The sequence below is a fragment of the Falco naumanni genome, chromosome 9 (assembly GCF_017639655.2).
Source record: "Falco naumanni isolate bFalNau1 chromosome 9, bFalNau1.pat, whole genome shotgun sequence".
In the NCBI taxonomy this organism is placed as follows: Eukaryota; Metazoa; Chordata; class Aves; order Falconiformes; family Falconidae; genus Falco; species Falco naumanni.
This window is the reverse complement of record NC_054062.1, coordinates 53,123,580-53,147,083: the sequence shown is the minus strand read 5'-3', so window position 1 is coordinate 53,147,083 and position 23,504 is coordinate 53,123,580. Positions and strand designations below refer to the sequence as shown.

The 23,504-nt window shown below is 51.7% G+C and overlaps 1 protein-coding gene across 1 annotated transcript; it reads right to left on the bottom strand.

The window, feature by feature from the left end:
• Positions 1-732: 732 nt before the first annotated feature.
• Positions 733-22,637, bottom strand: PWWP2B (PWWP domain containing 2B). Its single transcript, XM_040606934.1, has 3 exons — positions 22,342-22,637; positions 13,191-14,844; positions 733-1,270 (listed from the first exon to the last, which is right to left on the bottom strand). Exons 1-2 carry the CDS (start codon positions 22,500-22,502, stop codon positions 13,209-13,211), a joined length of 1,797 nt encoding a protein of 598 aa, XP_040462868.1. The 5' UTR covers positions 22,503-22,637; the 3' UTR covers positions 733-1,270; positions 13,191-13,208.
• Between the last annotated feature and the right edge of the window lie 867 nt (positions 22,638-23,504).

Below are 23,504 nucleotides of genomic sequence, written 5' to 3'. Positions count from 1 at the left end.
AGCTTGTATGTCTTCCGATCCGCTCGTTCTTCTAATTCGACAAGTTTATCACAGTGTTTGCTGCAACAGATGAAGGACAAGCAGGAAGCAGAATCTGTGTAACGACCCTGTAGCTCACAGGCAATCTTCTACATGCAGACAACATTACACCTAGCAGGGACAACTCTGAACTGTCTTCTCCAGCGTCAGAAGCAACAGATTACCACAAACTGATGTTTCTAGACTGAGGGAAACCAAAGGAAAGCTTGACTAATGTGAAAACAAAAAAAATTAACCAATACAGTTACAAAACCTTGTCCATAGGTCACTTCAGTGTGTAAACCATTTGTATTCTAAATTTGGTACAAAAGCTCTTTGTTTTCTGTTTTTTAGAGACTGCTAATCACTTCTGGTCATGTGTAAGGACGAAGATCCTTTCTATCCAACAACATGTGTTCAAGGGGTCCTGAATTACACTTGTTGACTAGGTGTGAACACAAGTTAGTTCAAAACATTAACTGGCTCTCCAGTTGGAGCCGTCAGGCTAACCACCCACCTCTGCGCAAGCACCGTGAGCAAGCCAAGACTGTGCTGCCTGCTGTTTCAGGTGACTTAAGAAAGCATACGTTTAGGACACAAACCCATACAAGTTAGCAGCTGACTGCTTGTTCACGTACCTGAAAACATTGATTCTCTCAGGTCTGCAGTAAATTACATGAAAAAGCTTTAACATATGCAATGACAGCCACATAGTTATGTGTTGCACATTTTCCAAGTTTTAATAGACACAAAAGTGAGTCCATTGTACTTAAGACACTACAATGATTTCATTCTATTGCATGTCCTGCTCCAATTACACTTCTCAGAGTACAGTATTGAGTAAAAGTTTGGTAGCTTTAAAATTAACAAGTGTGTGAAATCTGTAAGTAAAATAAGCAGCAGCAATATTTTTTGGGATTTTATCAAGAATAGCTAACTTTTAAGTAATAAATACATTCCAGGTTGTGTTTTTTGCTGTTCTCCTAGTTCATGGCCGTACAACTCATCAAATTCTTATCCTAGGGTAAGATATCCTTAAGACTTTCCTGCCAGCCTCACACCAGAAGAGTCTCCTAACTCCACGTCCCGGTGCCTGTCACCTGTCCCAGATGAAAAGCAGTGCAATCTGACAAGGAAACTCCTCCTCCTGCCATGCACACGGCAACCTCCAGATTCTCCTGGGGAGCATGTCAGGATGATTACAGACTTCGTGACCCTCTAGGAGAACAGCTGTGCTCTTATCTTCTGTTACCTTGAAGAAAGTGAAAGAGGGAGAGGTTACTGCAGGCGGCACAGAACGGACCAGCGTTAGCAGCGAGGCACACGCTCCGGGTTTCCTCTAAATATAGCCAGGAATTCTCCTGCTCCCAGCTGGCCTGGCAGGCAAAACCAGCAGCAGCTACAGCTTTGGAAGAAACTTGTCAAGTTAACAAACCCAAAGTAAGAGTGGGAATTTTCTCCAACACAGACATGATATGAATTTCAGTGACGATAATAAATCTTCAGTCTCTGGCTTAAAGACTCTGAAGTCCCCGTTCAGGGTGGGTTACTGTAGGTTAATCTGCCACGAGTCCCTACAGAGCACACCACGTGAAGAACATCTGCCTCCACTTTTCCAGCATGATCTATAAAACAGGATTATTTTCCCCTTGAGAGCAAGCCATACAGAAGCTTTCCTAAGTACCTGCAACTGCTCAAGACGTTGACTGGTGCTGCAGTGCTCCAGTCCAGCTAACGAACAGGCAGAGCAGCCACGCCACCTTCTCTGCCTCCAGAGGTAAAAGACACCCTGCCTGCCCTCGGACCCCCCACCCGCCACAGGCTCCCCTGCCCACTGCTCATTCCAGGCCGCAGAAGCAAGCACGTGCCATGGCAGCACTGCGGAGCCCTTGGGATGGCCAGCGTCTCTCCAAGGACCACACGCTGCTCCCCTCCCACGCAGCCATCTGAAGAAGGCTGAATCCGAGTGCATCAGACCATGCCATGACTGACCAGCCTGCAGGCGATAAGAGCATGCAAGATGCTTGTTCGGAATTCAGAAGTGCCAAAGTACATGCTCCGAATCACAGGTACCAAAAGGTAATGAAGCTACCCACGCCTGATGTGTTACACTGCTGTCATCTGGCCTCCTCGCCAGACACCAGCCACTAAGATGAAGGGCAAAAGGGCAAACGTCAGGCTTGAAAAGACAACATCTACTGGAGAGGGATGTGCCTGTCAAAACAAAAAACAGCGAGAGAGGCATCCTCATTTGTACGCCTGCATGCAACATGCACTTGCACGGGCTCTGTAAGTCAGGTTACACAGTGGAAGCCTTGGAAGAGTTCAAAGGATGGATCCATTTGGCTACAAGATCAAGCGAAAAAGCTAGAAGACATGTGAAGCAACTCTATAAGACAGAAATGAGTAAGAAAATGGCATGGAGATAGATCTACACTTAACACTTCCCAACTGCAAAAGCATTGCTACACCACACTTCAAACGCAGTCCACTTTAAACCAGTTCAAAAGCCTGACTGGCCCTAGCACACATCCGTGCCAAATCAACTAACATGGCCGAGTCTGAACCACAGGAAACACAGGCTCAAATCCGTTCCTGACAAACAGGATTAATGCTATGAAGCAAAAGATCAAAGACCTTTAAAAATCCCTCTCAGTTGAGGTTTGCAACTTACAAATACCGAACACAATAAGCCAAGAGCACCAACACCAAACACAGGAAGATGATCACATTTCCAACGCTGCTGAAAACGCAGCAGCACTTCTCCTGCGGGCATGGAACCACAAGCGACACTGATTTACCCAGACTCAGCATCCAGAATGATCTTCAGTATTGCCCACACAACTGAGACTTCAAAAATGCTGATTCAATACACCATGAACATCTGCCCTAAAACCTACACTCCAGAAAAGGGTGGCAATCAGGTTTCATAAACTCCTTCAGTATCTCGCAGAATCATCCCACTCCCAAGAAACTGTGATGTCTCACAACAAGGCTCTTATCTATAGTCAGCAAGAGCATAAATTTATACTTAATTGTGCAGGAGAATCTATCCCTTTGCCTTCTGATGAATGGCGAGATTTAAGAGCATGCAACAAATTCACTTGCAGGCTTACTATCTTACAACTCCCAAAGCCTCAGTGAGGTCCACGGACTTGGCAGAACATGCCTCAAATGGTTTTTGCAAAAAGCTGACCCTCTAGAGACAGATCACAGATTGAGAGTATTTGGTCTAAACAGGAAAAAATGCATTTCCTTGCTGAGGAGGTAACAACAAGCCCTCAGGCTGGTTTTATTCTTAGTAATTTTCACACTTGGAGGAAGGCAGCATCACAACAGATGCAAGATGCCAAAGAAGCTCCCAGCAAAGCCTTCTGCCTGCGCAAGGGCAGACGCCGGCCCATCTCCCCCATCGCAGGGACAGGGATGAGGCCGAACTGCAGCTGCTCACTGACATTACCTGGGCCAGAGACCGGGGACTGTCTCCTCTGGGAGCAGCAGGTTCCACTGGTGAAATGGCAAACTGCTTTAAAACAGCTGATGCTCCACGTCTCGAAATGTGGAAACCTCACCACCTTGCTCAGCTCCTTGTGCCTGGGGATGGACGGGAGCTGGTCCTGGCCTGGAAACACAGGGCTCCGCAGACCAGGCTCAGCAAGGGGTCCAAGGCCCGCCCCCCGTGAGAGCTCAGGTGTTGTTTAAGCAATGCCCTGAGCAGACCCAGGCGTTTTCAACATGTGTTCCAGAGGAGCAATGCAGTGACAGTCACCCATACACTCTCTCTTCGGTGCTGGAAAACTTCAGAGACTTGTGTGAAAAGAAAATATCTTCAAGATGGAGCAACAGCTTAAATGCTACATTCTGGACATCGCTGTAGCCTCGACACACGTATGAGTAATGAATACATAACACACTGACTGACTCAGGACAATGGCATGATCTAGCAGTCTGTGTGCTAAGCTGTGTGTCAAAAGGGAAGCCAAGAAAGCTCTCCTGAAGCCAAGTGCTTATTCATAATTAAAAAAAATGAAGTTTTGGATCTACGAGAGCCATTCACAAATTCAGATTTAACAGCTGCAGCAGAGTGCAGAAAGCCAATTTGTCTTCTGAGATTACTGCATCCCGAGGATGTCAATGCGTGGGGACACCGCTCACGCCAGCTCTGCCCTGCTCAGGGCACACGCACCTTGACCTTGAGGTGAGAGGTGCAGGACATGCCTAGTTCCCGCAGAGATGCTGCAGCACAGGGAGCATCCCGGGCCCTGCGCCTTTTGCCTTCGTGAGACTACCAGATGCGGCACTGAAGGGGTTCCTGCGTGTACTGGTATGCCACCAGGCACCCAGGGCTGTACCAGCAGCAGCAGCACTCAGACCAGCTCCAGGTGAAGACCAAGAGACACGCATGTGTGCCAGAGCCAGGAACCCATCTCCTTCAGATGGCTTCTCTGGAAAGCCCTGGAGCGCTGCGGCACTGAAACCCTCACTGGCTGCAGCCCCAAGTGGCACAAGCCCCTCGGTTATCCCGCATGTCCTGGCAGGCTGGGAAGCAATGGCAGCAAGAAGCCTGCTCATTTTGTCCACACAAGCAGCGTATTTTGAGGTGTATTTTCTAATCATAATGCCATTAGCAGCAGGCTGTAATTGAGCATCACCAAATCAGCCTTCCTCCTGGTATCTCCCCTCCCAAGGGGCCCTGTCTTGAGCTCAGGGCCTTATCTTCCCACAGCCCTGAGGAGGAGGGTGAGGGGCCAGGGGACCCAGAGGACCTCCAACAGGCAGCCGACTGGCTCCCACAGGGCTCTGTTTCTAAAGGCAGTACCTGCTTAACAGCCCACGTCACCAGCACAAGGCGAGGGGAAGGGCAGAGAGGCTGGCGGTCCTGGGAAGTCCTTCCATCCCATGCTCTCCTCCAGTGGGAGCAGGGCCAGGGCAGGAGGGGGTTACCTGGGTGGTAGCCGGGACCCCCATCCCTGACCCACTGGGCAGGGTTTTGGAACCGTCTCCAACTCCCAAGGCGACAGGATCCAGCTGACTTGAACAGGCTGGTAGCTATGTCCACCAATAATAAACTCCATCACCCAAGCTCCTCTATGAGAACTCCTGTATCAGGTTCAAAGGTTTTCTGTTTTCTGACAGGGTTGCTTTCTGCATGAAGAAAAGGCTCTGATTATTGGCTTGCATGAAAATAGAGCAAGTCACCATTCATAAGGCAAGTTAAACAAGTCATTTTGCTACAATTAATTTCTTCAGCTGCAGAGAGCACACAGGAAATATGCTTTCTAATGAAAACAAGTCTCTCTGATCCTCCAATAGCAAGAATCTAACGCAGATTAAACAGCAACTGGTACATCAGTTAAAAGCATTCACTCCTTCAGAAATTAATCAACTTAATGAAAAAAAGCCTTCATTAAAAAAATATCCAGCTCCTCCCTTCCAGAGAGACATGCATACCCAGTGACCAAGAGATGATTATACAACTAATGCAGGGCAGCTGACGGAGTTCATGTGGGAAAGGCTCAGGCACAAGATGCCGGAGAGTATTTGTGACCCTCTTGCTACAGCGAGATGAGTCACGTTCGCTTGCACAGGCAAAGGAGCCACACGTGGACCTTCACTCCATGCTGCATCCACAGGGATGGAGCACACAGAGCCTTCTGCTGCCCACAGGCACCGGGGCCAGCCCAGTGGCCTTGGGATGGCTGGGAGACACAGCCCTTGCCCTCATCGAGGACGACAAGATGGACATCACCAGTGGTGTGTGTGGCAGAATCCCTGGCTGCTCCTGCTCCGGGGCACAGATGGCACAAGGAAAACTGAGCACTTTCCAACTGATCGAAAAGCTGGAGATCAGGGTGCAGGGACTGTAGGTATGAAGAGCACAAGCACTCCAGAAGTCAAGATATTAAGTCCCATCTCTGTCATCATTGTTGGACACGAAACACCTATTTCAGATGTACAGAATCTTGGGATGTGCAAATTCGTAAACTAGTTAATACAAAGCTCACATATTCTGTAAAGGTACCTACAGAGTGCAAAACAGATGCATCAAGCAGATTTTAAAAAACTAAAGCAGGCACCAGCTCATCCCCACTTAGTTTGCAGGACACAGGCAGCTTCCTCAAGTCTGTCATTAGGGAGAAGTCAGTTTGTCACACAGCCCACACACTCCCATTCACCTCGATCCCAATGTCAGCAACGGGCACTTAGGGAAAAAACAATGTCAGGGCTAACAGTTGGCAAGTTTGTCAGCATTTAAGAGTCTTCACATTGATTTTTGGGTTTAAAGTCCTGCCTTTCACACCTGAGCATTAAAAGGGGAAATTTCTGTGTCACCAGGCCTGACCAGCCAAGCAGCTGCATGTGCCACTAACACCACACGGCTACTGCATGAAGACCTTGCGCACTCCTCCTTCGGAGTAACAAGCACACTTCTCCACACAGAGCTGTCCCTCAGCTTTCAAAAATCCCCTACTCCTCCTCGGCCAAAGCAGCCTTTCAGTATGTGCAGCTTGGAGGTGCTCCACACTCTGCAAAGATCTGCTCAACCGCAGCACAAGTAGGATGCACTTCTGAGCCTCAGGCGGAGGCCAGAGGCCTCCCCCCTCGGCCGAGCAGCACGGCTGGCTCCGAACCGCATGGCAGCCCCCTCTGCCCAGGGTCCCCCCACTGAACTCGCCCTGCTCGGTGTGGAAAGGTAAATCATAGTCGCAGTTCTAACACCTCCATTTGAGTTTAAAAACCAAACAAGTAAAGAAGATGCAATTAAGGAAAAGCTACAGAAATTCAATTTTTTATATCATTTTTAAAAGTTTTCAAAGAAACGGGTTTCCAGGCTCTTCATCCAGACACCTCTCCCCACCACACAGACACAGCCAGTCTCTCCCACCCTGGGAAGCTGTGCTGCAGAGAGGGCTGCTCTGCACGACTAGGACGTGCTTAGAGGTCCAGATAGGGCTTGGAGAACCTCAGCCCAGAGAGCAGCTTGCTGCGCTTCCAAAGGAGTTGTTAAGCCCTTCAGTTGATACAAATCTCCTTCGGCAGCTGAAGCTACAGCTCACGTAAGCAGATAGCATTCTTGGGCGTCCGCGCAGCTCGTGTGCGGTTAGAAATAGCACAATGTATGGCCTGCTGGCATTTCCAAAAAATACGCCTGGGAGTAGAGAGCGGAGGGAAAGAGGGGCAACAGATGGCACAAACAAGGGAGAAGCAGCACAGATCTCAGTGTCTCCAAATGCAGTCACAGTGGTCACAAGCCAAATGTGCAAGTGCTTTGAGGAACAGGAAAATCAGTGGGATGTCACCAGACGTGCAGCTCCAGACATCCAGCGCTGGGGCACACAAATATGCAATGCAGTCTATTTTAGACTTGTTCTCCTACTTTGCATTAGTATGCAGAGACGCTGACGCCGAAGTGTTTGGAGGAAGACTGAGAAACAGCAATTAAGTTGGATGCTTGGTTTTAGTTGACTGAACCATCTAGAAACGAGGCCAAGAAAAATCTCAAGCATTCATCTCCTGGGCTGAAATATTTCACGTGATCAGGCAGGTGGTTTTAGAAATTCAGCTATCACAGCAATCATCACCTGAACTTTATATAAAGTTATATAAGGTTTTTGTGCCATTGGTAGAGCAGAAGAGAAGGGGTAAAAGGAAAAAGCAGTGATTTATGTTGCTTCAAAAACTGCTGGCAAGCAGTACTAGCTACATGCACATACAAAGCCCTGAACATCTTTGAAGGTGAAGTCATAACCCAACGATCCAAATTTTACATTAGAGCTTACTATATATAGCAAGTATGCAACAAGCTTTGATTTTGCTGTACATAGTAGCAGTGTGCTTTTTATGATGAATGGCTAAATGTACCAATACTGAGAGTCTATTAATCTAATAGCAGTAGAATTAAAACCTTCAGTATTTTCAAGTTTAATGGTTCCACCACCATGGTTTGGGGTTAAAGAAAGGGTTTTCCAGACTGAAAAAGTAAATGAATATACATACGTTAAACTTGTTTCATGCAGATTTATATGAAAATCTACAAGCAGGTTTTGTAAAAGGCTTTACTGCATGAAAAAACTGTGGGCAGGGAAAGGAGATAAGAGGAACCATTCGGGAGGATGACAGGGCAGGAAAAAAAAAAAGACTTGGATTTGCTCAGCTTGCCAAGGGCCCTGCTCCTGCACAGACCAACACCCTTACCACGCAGGAGGGTCGGAGCGACACACATCCCTTGAACAGCCCCCGATCCCACCACATGACGTGTTCCCTGGAGCAGGGACAGGGCGGCCTTAGGAAACACAGGTCTGCTTCCCTCCTGCACCCCATGGGCTGCTTGCTCCCAACACCACACGTGTCACACCAGCCTCGAAGGGTCTGTCCCTGCCCTGTGCAGGGGGTCCCCTCCAGCCCAGAAGCATGCTCAGTACGCTGCATCACGCACCCATCCACCACATCTACCCGGTGGCTGAACGCAAGACCCTGGCTGTGCCAGCAAACCTCTTGGTTATAAAACCAGAAGTAAGCTGGGGTGCTCATCACCATGGAAGATGCTTGACTCAAGGAACTTGAAGCTGACATAGGTGTAAGCTCAAATGTCATGCTCCTGAAAGTGAACAAAAAACAAAATGCAAAAGCACAAGGGATAATTTTATTCCCAAGGAAAAAAAGTCAAGGTGGGAGTGCCGAAACCTGCAGGACCAGCTCTCGGAGAAGGTCCCACACATGGAGACACAAGCACTCAGTACGCCACAGGCAACATTCCAGCTCTCAGAAGACTTTCTGACCATCTGAAACAACTCTGGAGACAAGAGTCCTGCAGCCAAAAGCATCATGAGCATCCAACCAGGCGCATAGCAGAGTCACACAGGCAGTTACACAGGCGAGGGAGGAAGGATGCTGCAGGAACGAGGGGGAACCAAAGCCACCTCTATCAGGATGGACTGGAAGGACGGCTGCCACGGGGCATCAGGAGCTCAGGGCATGGGCAGCCACCATATCCCACCGGGCTCCCAGTGCCATGCCGGGCCAGCAGCTCAGAGATGCCCGTCCCCGGTGACATGGCGACTCGCTGAACACCAGTCTCAGCTTCTTCTGGCCTTCTCCTGGTATGCGTGGCAGCATGCTGAACTGTGCCCTCAGCTCCCCCGGCCACCTCTGCGGCACCAGCACCCCCAGAGTTCAGCACTCCTCGTGCCCACGGCAGCCCCAGCGCAGGATCGGGCCGTGCCCTGGCTCCCACCCCATCCGCCTCCCCAGGCCAGTCAAGCAGCCCATTATCCCGGCACTAACACAGCCCTGGGCCTGGGCACAGCCACCTTCTGCTAACGACGGAGGCCTGGGGTCCCGAAACCACGAGGAGCGGAGGTGAGCCAGCATCTGGTGCTTTCAAACCAGAAAGGAGTAACATGGCGAGCGCCCAGCTACAGCATGCAACGGCTCTCTGGACGTGGCACACGGGTAGAAGCTACAAAATGGCATGAGAAGATGCTGAGTGGGCATTTTTCCTCCTGGCACTACTCTAAAACAAGATTGTCTTACAAATTTGAGTTTTAAGAGTTGTTAGTCTGCCTGTCGTTTTTCCAGACACTTGTTTTACTAGTCACTTAAAGACAGGGTTTCAATAAAGTATTTCCTTTGCAAAAAAGTATAAGGACAAAATAATAAAACCATGAAGTGACCATAACAGCTTTTCCAACCCAAACCAAGTTGGTTTTTTTTTCCAAAAAAAAGTAATCCAACCGGTTCCAGTTTTATATGCATCCACAAATCACCTGAATTGTTTATACATTTTTTTCCCAGTAATTACCCTCCATACTGGCAGAACAGCATCACACGGCAGAAGACTAAAGTTTCACAACAGAAAGCATCAACAGTCACAAACTTCTGCCGTGCCCAGGATTAGCAAAAACGGCGCCAGCAAAGCGCTGCTGCTGAAGGCACCTCCGGGACTCTTGCTCTGCGCTACCCACAACAAGCCCTCGCGGAGCTGCCGCTGGTCACAGCACAACGGATTTTACATCGGCAACGTGCAATATTGCCAGCCAGGCACCTGCTCCTAGAAAGTACCTTTAATAGATACAAGGCTGTACTGCCTTGAAAAAGGCTGCAAAGCTTTTAGGTATTTTAACCGTAGCTCAAATGTCACCATGGTCCTAGGACTCAGGAACTGCAAAAATTAGTGAAAATATAAGTTACACCCTTCAGGAAAGAACAGTTGATGAGCAACTCAAAGAAACATTTCAGTTTTAGCTTAGGGAAATTCAAGGAAAACAACAAAATTCAATCCTCCTTAATGGAGAAAATTGGGTACAGACAAGTCTTCAAGATAGCGAGTTGTTTTGTAAAGTGATGCACCCAAACACTACACATGCTGGTCTAACCCGGGACCTATGTAAATGTCACATATGGCACACAAGAAGGTGTTTTGTTCCGCTTTTCTAGTTTTGAGCAACCGCAGTTGTTTTTCCAACTATCATGTCATCTCCAGACAGGCAGACTGCACTGGCAGCTCACCTCAGACACATGCAAAGCAGAAAATTACCTGTGGAAAGCCAGCTGAAGGAGGCCAATGAAATGGGATATGTGTTAAATATACCTATAGACATTCCTATACATGTAAGAGCTTCTGCGCTGTGAGGGTGAGCACGGGCACAGCTGCCCGGAGAGGCTGTGGGGTTCTCCTGCTCTGCAGACACCCCAACCCGCCTGGACGCGGCTCTGTGCAGCCTGCTCTGGGGGACCCTGCTCTAGCAGGGGGTGGGACGGGGTGGGCTCCAGAGGGCCCTTCCAGCCCCCACCATGCTGCGATTCTGTGATATACATGCAGAGGTCTGGCTGAAGAGTACAGAGGGAAGGAAAGGTCTGGTCTAATCCAGGCCATTCCATTCTTCCTATCATTTTCAGGATGTTGTTCTTTCCGCAACCTTACAGACTTGCCTCCACCCCTCCTGTCTGTACCTACAGCACAGACACCCACCGTGTCTGCTAATCCAGTTCTCCTCCAGAGCAGGTGCTGCTTCTCCTTCCTGAGGCCCTGCCCCACAGCCTTTCACCCACATCTCGTGGCCAGGTCTGACCATTAGCACCACATCTGCCATGGTCCTACCGGTAAGTACAGGCAGCGTTCTCCTTAGGCTAACATGGGACTGGGAAAACATCCTCCCATTTTGACTTCCAGGTCTGGACTTTTGAGCTCCTCTTGGCTACATGCTTTTCTGCTCCACATTGGTATGGCCAATCTGACTGATGCGAAGGACTGGATGCTGCTTCACCCTGCCCCTTCTCCTCCTGAAAAGCTACCTGCCATGGCACACCAGCCGACCCAGAGCTCACAACAGCACTGACAGCTGTCCGTAACGGTGACTACACCCGTTCTGCTAAAGCCATCCCCAACTGCATGCACACACACAGTGTAGACTTCAGAAGGATGAAGCCTTGCTGCTCCTTTCAATAGCGCACTGATCATACAGGAGCAATGGATTTTGACCATGATTCCTCCACTGGCAAGGACAGCGTATTCTGGGCACCCAGTTTATTTATACTCCAGATCTAGCTAATAAGAATTTCGGTCCAATCCAAACACTCTTGATACAACAAAATCTTTAGCCAGAGTTAAGCTGCATTTGAAGGAACACAATCAAGGATGAAGCTTAAATGCTGCTGCTGCAGTTAAGACATTCTCAGTTGCTTGAGCATCCCGTTGTCCAGACACCTTGAGCACACAGAGTGGATATGCCACATTCTGATTATTTACACCAGCCAGGCTTGCTGAGATGGAGTAATAATTCAAGCAAAGCAAGTCCTCCATCACACTTAAGCAAGTGGTGAAGTCTCACAACAGAGGGTACGAAAAAAAAATCTTTTCTCCCTCCTCAGGATTACATGAGCACTGACCATCATAATCTCACTGCATTACAATAGCTTAGATGGAAAAGAACAGACAGTCTACAGCAGGAGCCATACTGGCTCGCGTACATGCAGTCCTAGCATGATAAAGAGCAGAAAGATTTAGGGGATAACATAATGAACCACACTGCACAAAGCAAGACCTTTGACAAGACTCTTCCTAATGATTAGTTAAGGTTTTCAGACAAAAAGTTAATCCCACCCCTTCTTTAACAGTATCACAGATGAAGTCTTGTCTTGATAGAGACGACTGAAAGGTAGCAAAACTACTCTAGATCTTATTCAAGTCGCTGGATTTTTCCCATGGGCTTCACTCAGGGCAGTGTAGTAGGCAGCATAAACTGAAGTTACAGACGGTGTTTTATTCCCAGTTACACCACATCCCGTATTTTTAGGTATCAAACTTTCACCCTGGGCAAAGTTTTGATTGTTTGTTAAGAAAGGGAGTCCCATCCCCTTCCATGCTTGCAACAGTAAAAGCAAAATGTGGAGGCATTATAAAGAATCATCTCCCACATTTATGCTCCCACCTAAGTCCTCAAACAAAGAAGTTGCATGTAAAGGCCAAAAGAATTTAATTTGATGATCCAGGCCACTCCTCAGCAACGCACCAATGTTTTGGACACAAGTGAAGCCTCAAGTGCTGTGCAAAGTAACTGAAACGCTGTTCCTCAGCTAAAGACCGTTTTTGGTACAATCATTTTGAAGAGCCACAGGGAAGATGCCTTCGCAAGAGATCCTTACCAGAGGGGTCAGAGAAACTGCAGGGGAGCAAAGGGTCTCCAAGGGCCCTTAACTGTTAAAGGTAACTGCTGGGCATCAGTACCAAGATGCGATAAATATAATCTCAATTCCAAGAAAGGTTTCAGTTCTTTCAACCAAAAGATATTTCAAAGAAACTTAAACTCTACTAGCTATCAGCCTTTCAGCCAGGGCTCCAGATGAGTTCTGATGCAAATGAAGTATCCTGAATACTCACCACATGCTAGCTGTAAACAGCACTAATACACGGCTACAATTTTATTAGCTCTTTGAACCAATGACGCTTGCTTCTTCATGCCAGCTGCTCTGTACTCCCCTCTGGGCTCCAGGTCCCACGGTCCCCCCCAAAGGTTTGGAACTAAAACTTTGAAATTATCACCAACAACCAGGCATTTAACAATTGTCAACCTCCATTTTTAAGGAAAAACAAATCCAAACTAACAGTGGAACGTAGACTAAAAAACACAACAAGTTTATTTATGGGAAGCAGTAGTCCAACAAGCACTCACCTGATACTGGAGGCAAAGTTATGTCTCAAACTGTGTTAAGAGATCTCTTATTTCTGGAGTCAGATGCTCTACTGCCTTCGCAGCTTCTGTGATAGCTTTCCGATACATCCCTTTCTTCTTGCGATTAAATCTCAGTTTGAAAAATTCAGAGAAAGGAGAGAGTTTTGAAACCGATAAGAATGAAGTCGTCGGAGAACCAAACCACGATACTTTAGCTTCTCGCCATGAAGGTTCCCCATTTTCCTTCTGGCTAAGGTTTATGTCAAGAACACGTGCTGGCCACCATGGAAAACCATGAATTTTACCCCAAACAATATCCCCCACAGAAACAGTTCTTCCATCTTCTGTGACACATTTAGACACACTTTGGGTATGCAGTCTAACTGTTAGTGGTGGCACAATTTTACGCTCATCTTTTGAAGATGAGGAGACAGATGCATCATCACCAGGCAAAAAGTCACACATTTCTGGTGATGTTACTTCTGAACTAGAAGACTTGGATTCGTCTAGACTGTCATTACTACACACTGATAAACTAGAAGAATCTGCTTTTCTTTTACGATATTTCATAAGGAAAGCCAAGTTATCATGTCCATCTTTACCCTGGGGAAATCTTTTAAAGTCGTCATCTTCACCTGAACTACCTGAAGATATTTCAGCTAAACTTCTGTCTGTGGATTCATCGTTGTAAAATGTGCCAGGATTGGACTCCCTTCTGTTCTGAAGGACATTTATTTCGTCAATAAGTTCTGCTTTATAAATTGAAACACTCTGACCGTCATTTATGCGATGGGGCTTCAGCCGTATCTTTGGGGGTGGGACATCCGCACTGGAATGCACCGGCCGCGTGAGCTTCAGTTTTGGAATGGAAGCAAGCTGGCTGCCTGCTGACTTGTCCATTAAACATTTGGTTTCTCGACACCGTTCAGTGTCCCTGGTCTCCTCTTGGTCCTCCCTTCCATTCTGCAATATTCGTTCTGGACAAAACGGTTTGACTGAGCCATGAACCCGGGAAGGGATTTTTACAACTTCACCTTTCCCTTGTGGAGTACTGTAGGATATTTTTATAACTGGCGTTCGATGCACTAGTTCCCCAGAAAACTTGTCATCCTCTCTCTTTTCTCTTTTGTTCCTTTTCTCCATGTAGTTGGAATCACTGTGTTTTTTCTGCTCTTTGTCCTGGATGCTCAGCTTCCTCCTGGTTTTAGCGTTCTGCCTAGTTGCGCTCGTGTCCTCAGGGTTCAAGGTGTTTTTACACTTCTCACAGAGCACCTGCCTCGGCCGCAGCCTGATAGTGCTCATGATAAGCCTTCCTGGGTCTCTATTCCGCGACAAGCGTCTCCTCGTCCTCTTTATAGTCCGTGGCGGTGGCTGAGGAACCCACTGGTTGTACGTGTGCCGCAGCCACAGCGGACGGGGAAAGGGAGCTCCCTCGAAGTAGGGGGGGTAAGGAGGAAGGCTGCCAGGTGGCGGGGGAGGCAGGAGGGGGGGCACTTGTTCATCACCATTTCCTTTGGGAGGCTTTTCACCAGAGGGCTGCAGCTCCCTCTCGCCCTGCACAGCATCTCTGCCATCAGCAACTCCGTTAGCGCAGGCATCAGCAGGAGGGTCCTCGGGCTTGGGAAAGGAGGATGGCAGACAAAATAATCCAGACCTAAAATGGGGCAAAAAGGACAGGGAAGGAAAGAGGCAAAAAGTCAGGATGTTTGCAATGTGCTTCTCTGGTAAGACTGTACAGAAGAAACATGCTAGTTTCTTAAAAAAAACGAAGAAAAAACACAAAACCAACAAGAAAGCCCTTCCACAACTTCAACATACTAAGAACGCAACATTTTTCCTGGATTTTTTAAGGGAAGGCAGCCAATTCTGCCACTGACAGAAATAACAGCATCTCAAAATTTAGGAACTCTTCTGCCAGAAAAGGCATAGAGATCAAAATCTCCACTTCCATGACCTCTTTGCAAAAAGTTTTGCTCTAAGAAGTTTTAAGTTTTATCATGCAAAGCAGTTTATCAGCAGGCTGGTAGAGCCACGAGGAGGGCTGTGATACAGATTATGCAAGCCTTCTGGGAGCTATTAAACTTCCTTTCTTCACACTATACTTGCATGGCTGATTTTTCAGCTTCTCATTCAAAATCAGAACATCTTGACTTGGATGGGTAACTTGCACTTTCAAGCCACAGGTTCATTGGTACACACAGCTCCGCTCCCCTACCCCCAGTCTCTCCATACATCACTTTATTTGTAAAAATAATGAATACACTACTACTTCAGAACAGCAAGATGAAGAATGATACAGTCTTGTTCAATGCCACGTCTCATTACAGGCTACCAAAGTCTGGATACAGTATCTTGCACAGATATTGGCAAAAGCAAATCCTCTGGAACAGAAACTCACAACTGCAATTCACGTCTCTGAGTTTCTGCACCAGGATTTATGCCCTTGGCCTGACATTAGAAATATTATGCTAACATAGCACTTGGACAAATATTTGCCCCGAAACACTGACTCAGAATGGGCAACGGTCGCTGTCTTGGCCTTCCAGAGATACTTCTGTAGAGGGTACACCATCAGTGAAGTGTTTCAGTTTTTTTAATAATAACTGAATGCTGCATAGGTGAGTCATGAAGAAGCCACAAAGAGATGGAGAACAGCTACAGACCAAACACTAGTTTTAGTTTAGGATGCTACATTCCCAGTTCCCTCCTCCCTAGCCATCGATTTCTTTCCAGCCCCTAGGAGGGACCCTTCCTTGAGCAAGGGAAGAGTTTCTTGGTGGAGTTAGAGAGAAGGACTTTGGCAGCCATTAGACAGAAGCACACCAAAGAGAAGCTGAAGGTACCCACTTGGGCACACATCCCCATAGCAAGGGAAGCACAAAGTCACCGCTGTGGGCTCGCCAGGAGAGAAGCCTCCTCCAGGCAGCCGGGCTCCCCACGCCTTCCCCAGCTCTGGCACCGCTTTGCCATGGGAAGGACCCTGAAAACATCATCTTCCCCTCAGCAGGCACAGGTGGGGGGTGTCTCCTTCCCAGGAGCACCAGCAGAAAGCAGTGCTACCCAAGGTCACAAACCATCCCAAGATCAGAGGCCAAAAGAAAGCAGGGTTGGGGTTTTTTGTTGTTGTCGTTTTGTTGGGGTTTTTTTAAGCAGCTCACAGGAAAATGGGGAGCATGGATCATCCCATTTAATATGGCTCTCACCCACTGGCTTCATTCCTCCCTCAGACAACTACAGACTGTCTCTCTCTCTCACCTGATTTCCATGAAGACTCCCACCAAGTTTAAAAATAACGCTTGCATAAACTAAGCAAGCAGGAATTAGTCTGACTCTGGTCCCACGTCACTGCCCCTCCTGGAAATAAAAAGAGCCACCGCCTTACTTTTCCCAAAGTCTTTTCCCATTATCCAAAGACTGCAGGACCTTCCTTGCTGTTCAGAGGACAGTTTAACTGGGAAGCTCTAAGTTTGAATGCTGGCGAGTCAAGAGGATTAAGCTGTTGAAACCACAGATTTGGAACAAAATGTTTTTGTTCTAAGATTTGGGTGTTTTTTCAAAAGACTGAGACAACTAAGGATGTAGGTGTCTTTCAAATGACAACTGAGAAAGCAAGTACAGTTTGTACAGCCAAAGATGTCAGCATCGTTCATAAAACAATTGAAAAACTGGTATCATTTCCAAAGCTCTGGCTATAAATTTTGGTTACTTTAAGCAGTGAGATTGTATAATTTGGTCACACCAGAAAAAAATACAAGTCTTCTGTTCCTCACATGGCACGAGCCCAGCTCCTGCTTGCCCTCCACAGCCTGGCTCCCAGCAGGCAGGTCCATCAGATCCATGTCCTTCCTGAGGATCCAGCATGGCACAAAGCTTCTCACTCAGCAGAAGCCAAGCACTCAAAAGTTAACCTCATGGGATGATCTACACTTGTAAAGTTAACATATTAGCACGTGGTAACCCTGACAGGTTTGAAACGGCCCACCTTGGCACAGGAACGTGCTTCCGCAGACCCTGGTCCCGGGCAGCACGTGGATCAGTGCCCTCCCAGGAGCGCAGCCCGGCAAGAAGCAAGCATGCCTGCACCGGGGTGCCTGCGCACCGCTGCCATCCTGCAGCGACTCCCCACCCAGACGCAATTGTTACCCTGCACCTGGGCACCACTTCAGCAGCTCTTCAGGCCAAAGATGCAGTAGCACCAGCTATCCGGGAGAAAATACACCACTGGCCTTGTTCGAGGATGACACAAACTGCCATGTTGACAGCAAAACAGCTTAAGATTAATTTTCAATGGCAGCAGCTTCCACACGGCCAGGTAATGGCTCTGTCAGGGAGGGCCACAGCTGGGCAGGGACAGATGAGCTCCACAGATCCCACTGCAGCGTGGTGGTGCGGCAGGACTGCTCCTATGCTGGCACTGGCGGCCCACCACCGCATCCTGCATCCTGCCGTGGTGGCCCATCACCGCCATCCCGCATCCCCCCGTGGCATGCTGTGGCACTGGGGAGAGCTGTGCTTTGCACAGCCACAGCACAGGGTGCTCAAAATTGCAAGATATGCAGCCAGGTGCGCTGGCCATGTGGCCAAATCCTTCCTGCCCGGTTCTGGGCTGGGGACCCCAGGGCACAGAGGCAGTGCAGCAGGAACTCACAAGCTCCCTCCTCTCCCTGCCGGCACTCACAAGCGTCCCTGGACGCCTCAGGGAGCTTCAGCAGGGCACCCAGCACCTCCTGCAGTAGCCATGCTCCCTGGGCTGGGTGCTGGTACAGGCAGACAGCAAGGGTAGCCATGGTAAATTCCAGCCCCTGCAGCTCCTCTGGCTCCAGCCAGGACATCAGAAACCTGCTGTAAGGTACCCCCAGCTACCTCCCATGGGCGTCCCGGCACACCACCGCAACCAGGGTGCATGGATGATGGATGCGCTTGCTGCCAAGGGGCCTCTAGTTCTTTTCCTTCATACTGGAAGTGTCTCTGAAGACTAAGTAAGCAGTTTTGCTGAGGAATCATCCCTCTTCCAGACTGCCTACCACACCAGTCATGGGCAGAGGCAAGAAAGAGTTCTGCCATCTTACCTGCCTCCCCATGAGACTATGTGCACCCCAGACCTTCTCGGGCACAGGGGGAAGGAGAACAGCTGCAGAGAGGCCATGCACAGACATCTCTTATCTCGTCACCGTATCACCAGGTGCCAGCAGAGCCCATTCACCACAAGTGAACAACCGCCATCACCCAAGGCTGTTTTCAGTTTCTCTATCCCTCCACACTATGCACTCCTGATGGGGATGCACTGAAACACTGAGCTCCATCAGGATCCTTCAGCCATCGGAAGGCTGACTAAAAGCGATTAAGTCCTACTCTCAATTAAGTCCTACTCTTGGAGAGTGTTAGCCAGCTGCCTGCCCCTGCTGTCCCCCTCACCCAGCCTGAATCCGCCTTCCATGCACGCACAGCTCCTGGTAAGAGGATTTAGCTCTGGTGTCTTTCCACCCACTGCAGAACAATAAATGTTTCATCTGACACACTTCACTTTCTGGGAGAAGCTCACTTTTACCACATAGGGAAAGCTAGTGAAATTGGTATTTCTCCATATCCCCCAGACTTTTCTGGACAAATCTGGATGTTATTAATGTATTGTTTCTATCTGTCTGTCACTATTGATTCTGCATATATAGACCCACACAACTAAGATGAAGGTGCCTGAGTTTGTGAGTTAGGGGCATGACTGCATGCACAGGTACTACAAGCAGCAGGAAATACTATGATTTCACCCTGTTTGTAATCCTCCTTTCTGGGGCACCCACAGCCAAATGGCCTAAGCTACCTCAATGCAACCTCTGCTTCAAACAGGAGACACCATCTTCTGATTTATACTCATGCATAATTAAAAAAAAATAACAACCATTAGAAGTTCAGTTGCAATAAAATTGCCAAGCCTTGTTATCAAAAACACTGTAACTGCAGTCAAAATGCATTTAAATCTCCTCACGAGCCTGGATGCTATGTAGCTTACTGTCTAGAAGAGTAAATTTATTAGAAGCACGTAATTGCCAGTCACTCGATAACAAGCACCAGTGCTTGCTGCATGCACTGCCTAGGCTGTGGTCAAAAAGGGATGCCTGTCGGAAGGCAACAACCATTTTTTCTTCAAATAATTCCACAGCTGTCTGAGAAGTCAGGCATGCATTTTTAACTACATCCCCCTGTTCCTAAAGGCACAGGGGGCAGGCAGGCAGGCACACCGGTGCACAGGGGAGAAGGCAGGCTGCAGGCAGGCAGGCTCCTGCCTGCAGCCACTCCTGCTTCCCACGCAAGCTGCCTGCAGGCTGAGCCCCCGTAAACCTGGGCAGGCGATTTCGGGTTCTAACACGCGCCTGCCTCTGTGGCTAAAATAACGGGAGTCTGGCAGCCGGGACCTGGGCGGAAAGGGATCTCCTGGCTGCCTGGGTGCTCAGGGTCGCAGGCCTGCCACCTGCTCAACTCCCCACGTCACTCGCTACATTTTAGGAAATAAAATAAAAAATATAATCAAACAGATTCCTCTTCTGCGTAATGCTAAAAACAGTTTAAAACACAAAAGAAAGCTAAAGAGCCACCATGTAGGCTTTCCATCTCCTTTGGGGGTCTCCCCTCTTTTGGTACCCTTAAAACAACCCACACTGGTCACTCCTCTCCCGCCAGCCCTGTCCCACTGTCCGCACAGCCCTACTCCCTGGTGGGGTGGCACTGCCCCACACCAACTGCTGCCCAGGCGGCGCCAGCAGAGCACACTGTAACCCTGGTGCAAGGTGGAGACACCGCTCCATCAGCAGGGCAACGGGGAGAAGGAGGGAGAACATCTCTGCCACTGTTCCGGACTAGTCTTGGGGCCTTCGAGGTTCAGCATCAAGCTGACAAATTCCTACTGCCTGTGGGACACATCTCGACATTTACCATCCAACCACTAGCAGGCTGATCCCTGTATTCCGCTGTTAAGGTGATGAGCATGATCCCTTCTTCCTCCTGCATCCCGAATTGTAGGTTGCTGCAAAGGAGAAGGTGCTTGCAGCCCACCCCCCAGGCTCACCCCAAGTCACCCAGGTCCATCGGGAGCCAGGTGCTGGCTTCACACACAACACTCCACTCCTGTTGACAGCCACAAGCAGAGGCCATGGCTCTCCAGCCACGTGTTGACCACCACGTCACAGACCTACTATGGCCACCGCAGGCCAGTCAGTGCCCAGGACTGCCGCGGGTGGGATGCAGCCCCAGGGGCTGCTCTGCATTCAGGTCCTGCACGACAGTCAAAGGGCTGAGGCCTCCTGGCCCACTGCCTGGCCACCAGCCCCATGGGGCAAGGCTCTCCTCCCCATGCTGCAAGAGACTGCTGAGAGCCAAGATCTCTGCCTCGTGCTCCTCTCTACGGGATGTGCTCCAGCTCCATTGCAGCCCTAAAGAGGTGATGGAAATGCAGTGCCAGGTGGCACCCAGAAGCCAGACTGCTTTTTCCCCCTATTTCTCTACCTGAAGCAGCACTACCGTACCATTAGGTTATGAAATTGGCCTGCTCAAACGTTTTAGCTTCTTTTAAGGTGACAAGAGGGAGCAGCAATCCCATCTCTGTGTAACCTGGGGGGCAGGTGGGCCCATCCAAGAACTCACCTTTTGCCACAGATGAGTTTGATCACCAGAGATGGTAATTACAGGGGCAGGTGGGAGGAGATGTGGGCAGCTATCTTACTCATGAGTTAACACACAGCAACAGAACCCCTTCTTTTTGCCCTCCTTGTCCCAGTCCAGGTCAGAAAGGAGGACACCGCTCCGGCATCCCCACTGCAGGTCCAGGCAGCCCCCGCCGAGCCGCAGGTCTCCCGGGAGACAGAACGGCAGCGGAATGAGCACTAAGCCTCGGAGACAACGCGGGCCGCCTGCTGCGCTCCTGCCCCAGCAGAGACCAGTGTTCCCACCAGCAGCTCCAAGCCTGGGAGAAAACACCCATCTGGCCCTTTCTTGGGCAGAGAGGAAAGAAAGAAAAAAAACAATCACAGAGAAAGGTTGGGGTGGAGGTGTAAAAACGTGCACATTGTCACTAAGGAGGAAGACAAGTGGAATGCGATAAGATAGAAGCAGCTGGCCGGCACTGGCTGGAGGTACCCACCGCTCCCTGCTTTGGCTGCAGCGGGCAGGGTTTATAGACTGTTAACGCAGTTGGATGCCTGAATACTTTTGAAAATCTGGCTCCAATTTTCTAGGATAGCCACGTGAAACTAAATAAACGATGAAAATTAAGTTCAGAAGTCTTGCTTCATACATCTTCTAAGAAGAACCACAGGGATGCAGCTGGCTGTACTGCTGCCCAGCACTAACCGGGCAGTTCATCGGCAGAACCCAGCCCCCCCAGCCGGGGCCGGGGCCAGCCCAGGGCAAGGCCCTGCCCAGCCTCGGCGTTCGAAAATGGTGTCAAAGTTGCCGTGGGTGTGAAACGGCGCTCACCGGCGAGCGCCCCCCACCCCGGGGCGAGGGGGCCCGGCCCACCCGGAGCGGAGGCCGCGGGGCTCCGCCGGTGCCCCGGTCCCGCCAGCCCCCCGGGAGGGTCGCCGGGACCCCCGGTACCGCTGCCGCGGCCCAGCCAAGGGCAACGCGGCCGGGCACGGCCGGGAGGGCGGTCACAGGGCGCCGGCCGCGGCCGGGGGAGGGAAGAAAGGGGAAGAAAATGGCAAAACCGGCCGGGCTGCAGCCCCGTCAAGGGCGGCCGAGCGCCGCGAAGGTCGGCGGCTGGGGAGCGGGCAGCCCCGGTACCGGGCCGGGACGCGCTCAGCCCCTGCCCCGGGCCGTGTGCGAGGGCAGCGGCCCGGCCCCGCGGAGCGCCGGGGGGGGGGCACGGCGAAGCCCAACCGCCCCCACGGCCGGGCCCGCCGCCCCCCGGGGGCCCAGCTCTCCCTCCCACGCGGGTCTGCGGGGCCGGCGGCTGCGGGACGGTACTGGCCCCGCCACCCCGGGCCCCGCTCCCGCCCGCCGGCGGCCCCGGGCCGCTTTGTTCCCGCCTGGCCGGGCCGCCCCGGCGAACAAAGAGCGAGCGCCGCCGGCGGCCGGGGCAGCGCGGGGCCGCCGACCCCGGCCGGGCAGCGCTGCTCCCCCGCCCCGCGGTTCCCGGCCCCCCCTGCCCCGCCAGCCGTACTTCTTGGTGCAGTCGAGCAGGACGCCGGTGAAGCGGCGCTCCCCGCAGCTCAGCGTCACCACTAGCGTGTCGTTCACCATTTGCTCCACGAGCACCGGCAGCCACGCGCCCACCCGTGGCGACGGCACCCCCGCCTCCTCCGCCGCCGCCGCCTCTGCCATGCTGCCGCCGCGCTCCTCCTCCGCCGGCGGCGGCGGCGGCCGTAGGGGCCGGGCCGGGCCGCGCCGCGCGATGACCTCACAGTGCGGGCGCCCCGCGGCCGCCTGTGCCGTAGGTGCGTGACGTCAGGGCGCCGCCCCCGCGGCTGCGGGCGGCCCAGCGCCCCCTGCCCCGCCGGCCGGGCCCTGCGCGCACGTGGGCCGGGAGGGGCGGGCCGGGAGGGGCGGGCCGGGAGGGGCGGGGCGGGCTGGGAGGGGCGGGCCGGGCCGGGAGGGGCGGGGCGGGAGGGGCGGGGCGGGCCGGGAGGGGCGGGCCGGGCACACCGGGCCGGCCCCGCCCGCCCCCTGGCGGCCGCGCCGCGCCGCTCCGCCCCTTCCCGCTCCGCTCCCCACCCGCCGGCCGCGCAGCGCCGACCTCCCTCTGCAGCTGCGGGCAGGGGGGCAGCGGCGTGGCGGGGGGGGCCGCGGGCAGGGGCCTGCGCCCGCTGAAGCCGTGCTGGGCTCGGTGCGGGGCAGCCACGGCCGGCGGGCACCGGGCGGGGAGCCCTTCCCCCAGCGCCTGGCGGCCCGCTCGGGGAATGTGGCGTCACGGTGACGTACCCATGTGTCGGCATGGGGTCGCGCCGGGCAGCGCGGGCTGGCCTGCCCGCTGTCGCTGTCACGGCCACGGCCGCGGCGGGCACGCCGGAGGGCAGGGTCGCGCCCGGCTGGGGAACGTTAAATGGCTCTCCGCGCACCCCCCGGGCCGTCCGCCATCGCCGCTATACGCAGAGGGCCGGTGCCCCGCGGCGGCTGGGGGAGGCTCCGCACCCCGCAGGACCGGGCGGGTGGTGCCCCGCGGCCCCGCAGGGGACGCGCCGCGGCAGGTCTCGGTGTGGGCCGGCCGGTGCCGTGCCCGCCCGGAGCCGCCCAAACCGGCCGGGGCGCCGGAGCAGAGCGGGGCCCGGGCCCGCTGCACCGTCGGGCCGCGCCGTCGGGCTGTGCTGGTCCCGCAGCGGCCCCGGC

What these genes read in the sequence shown, in the direction of transcription:
- PWWP2B (XM_040606934.1), bottom strand. Translation starts at nt 22,502, where the DNA reads ATGGCAGAGGCGGCGGCGGCGGAGGAGGCGGGGGTGCCGTCGCCACGG. An exon ending in CTGCTCGACTGCACCAAGAA is followed by an intron (nt 14,845 to 22,341) that starts GTACGGCTGGCG and finishes GCCCCATTTTAG; the next exon opens with GTCTGGATTATTTTGTCTGC.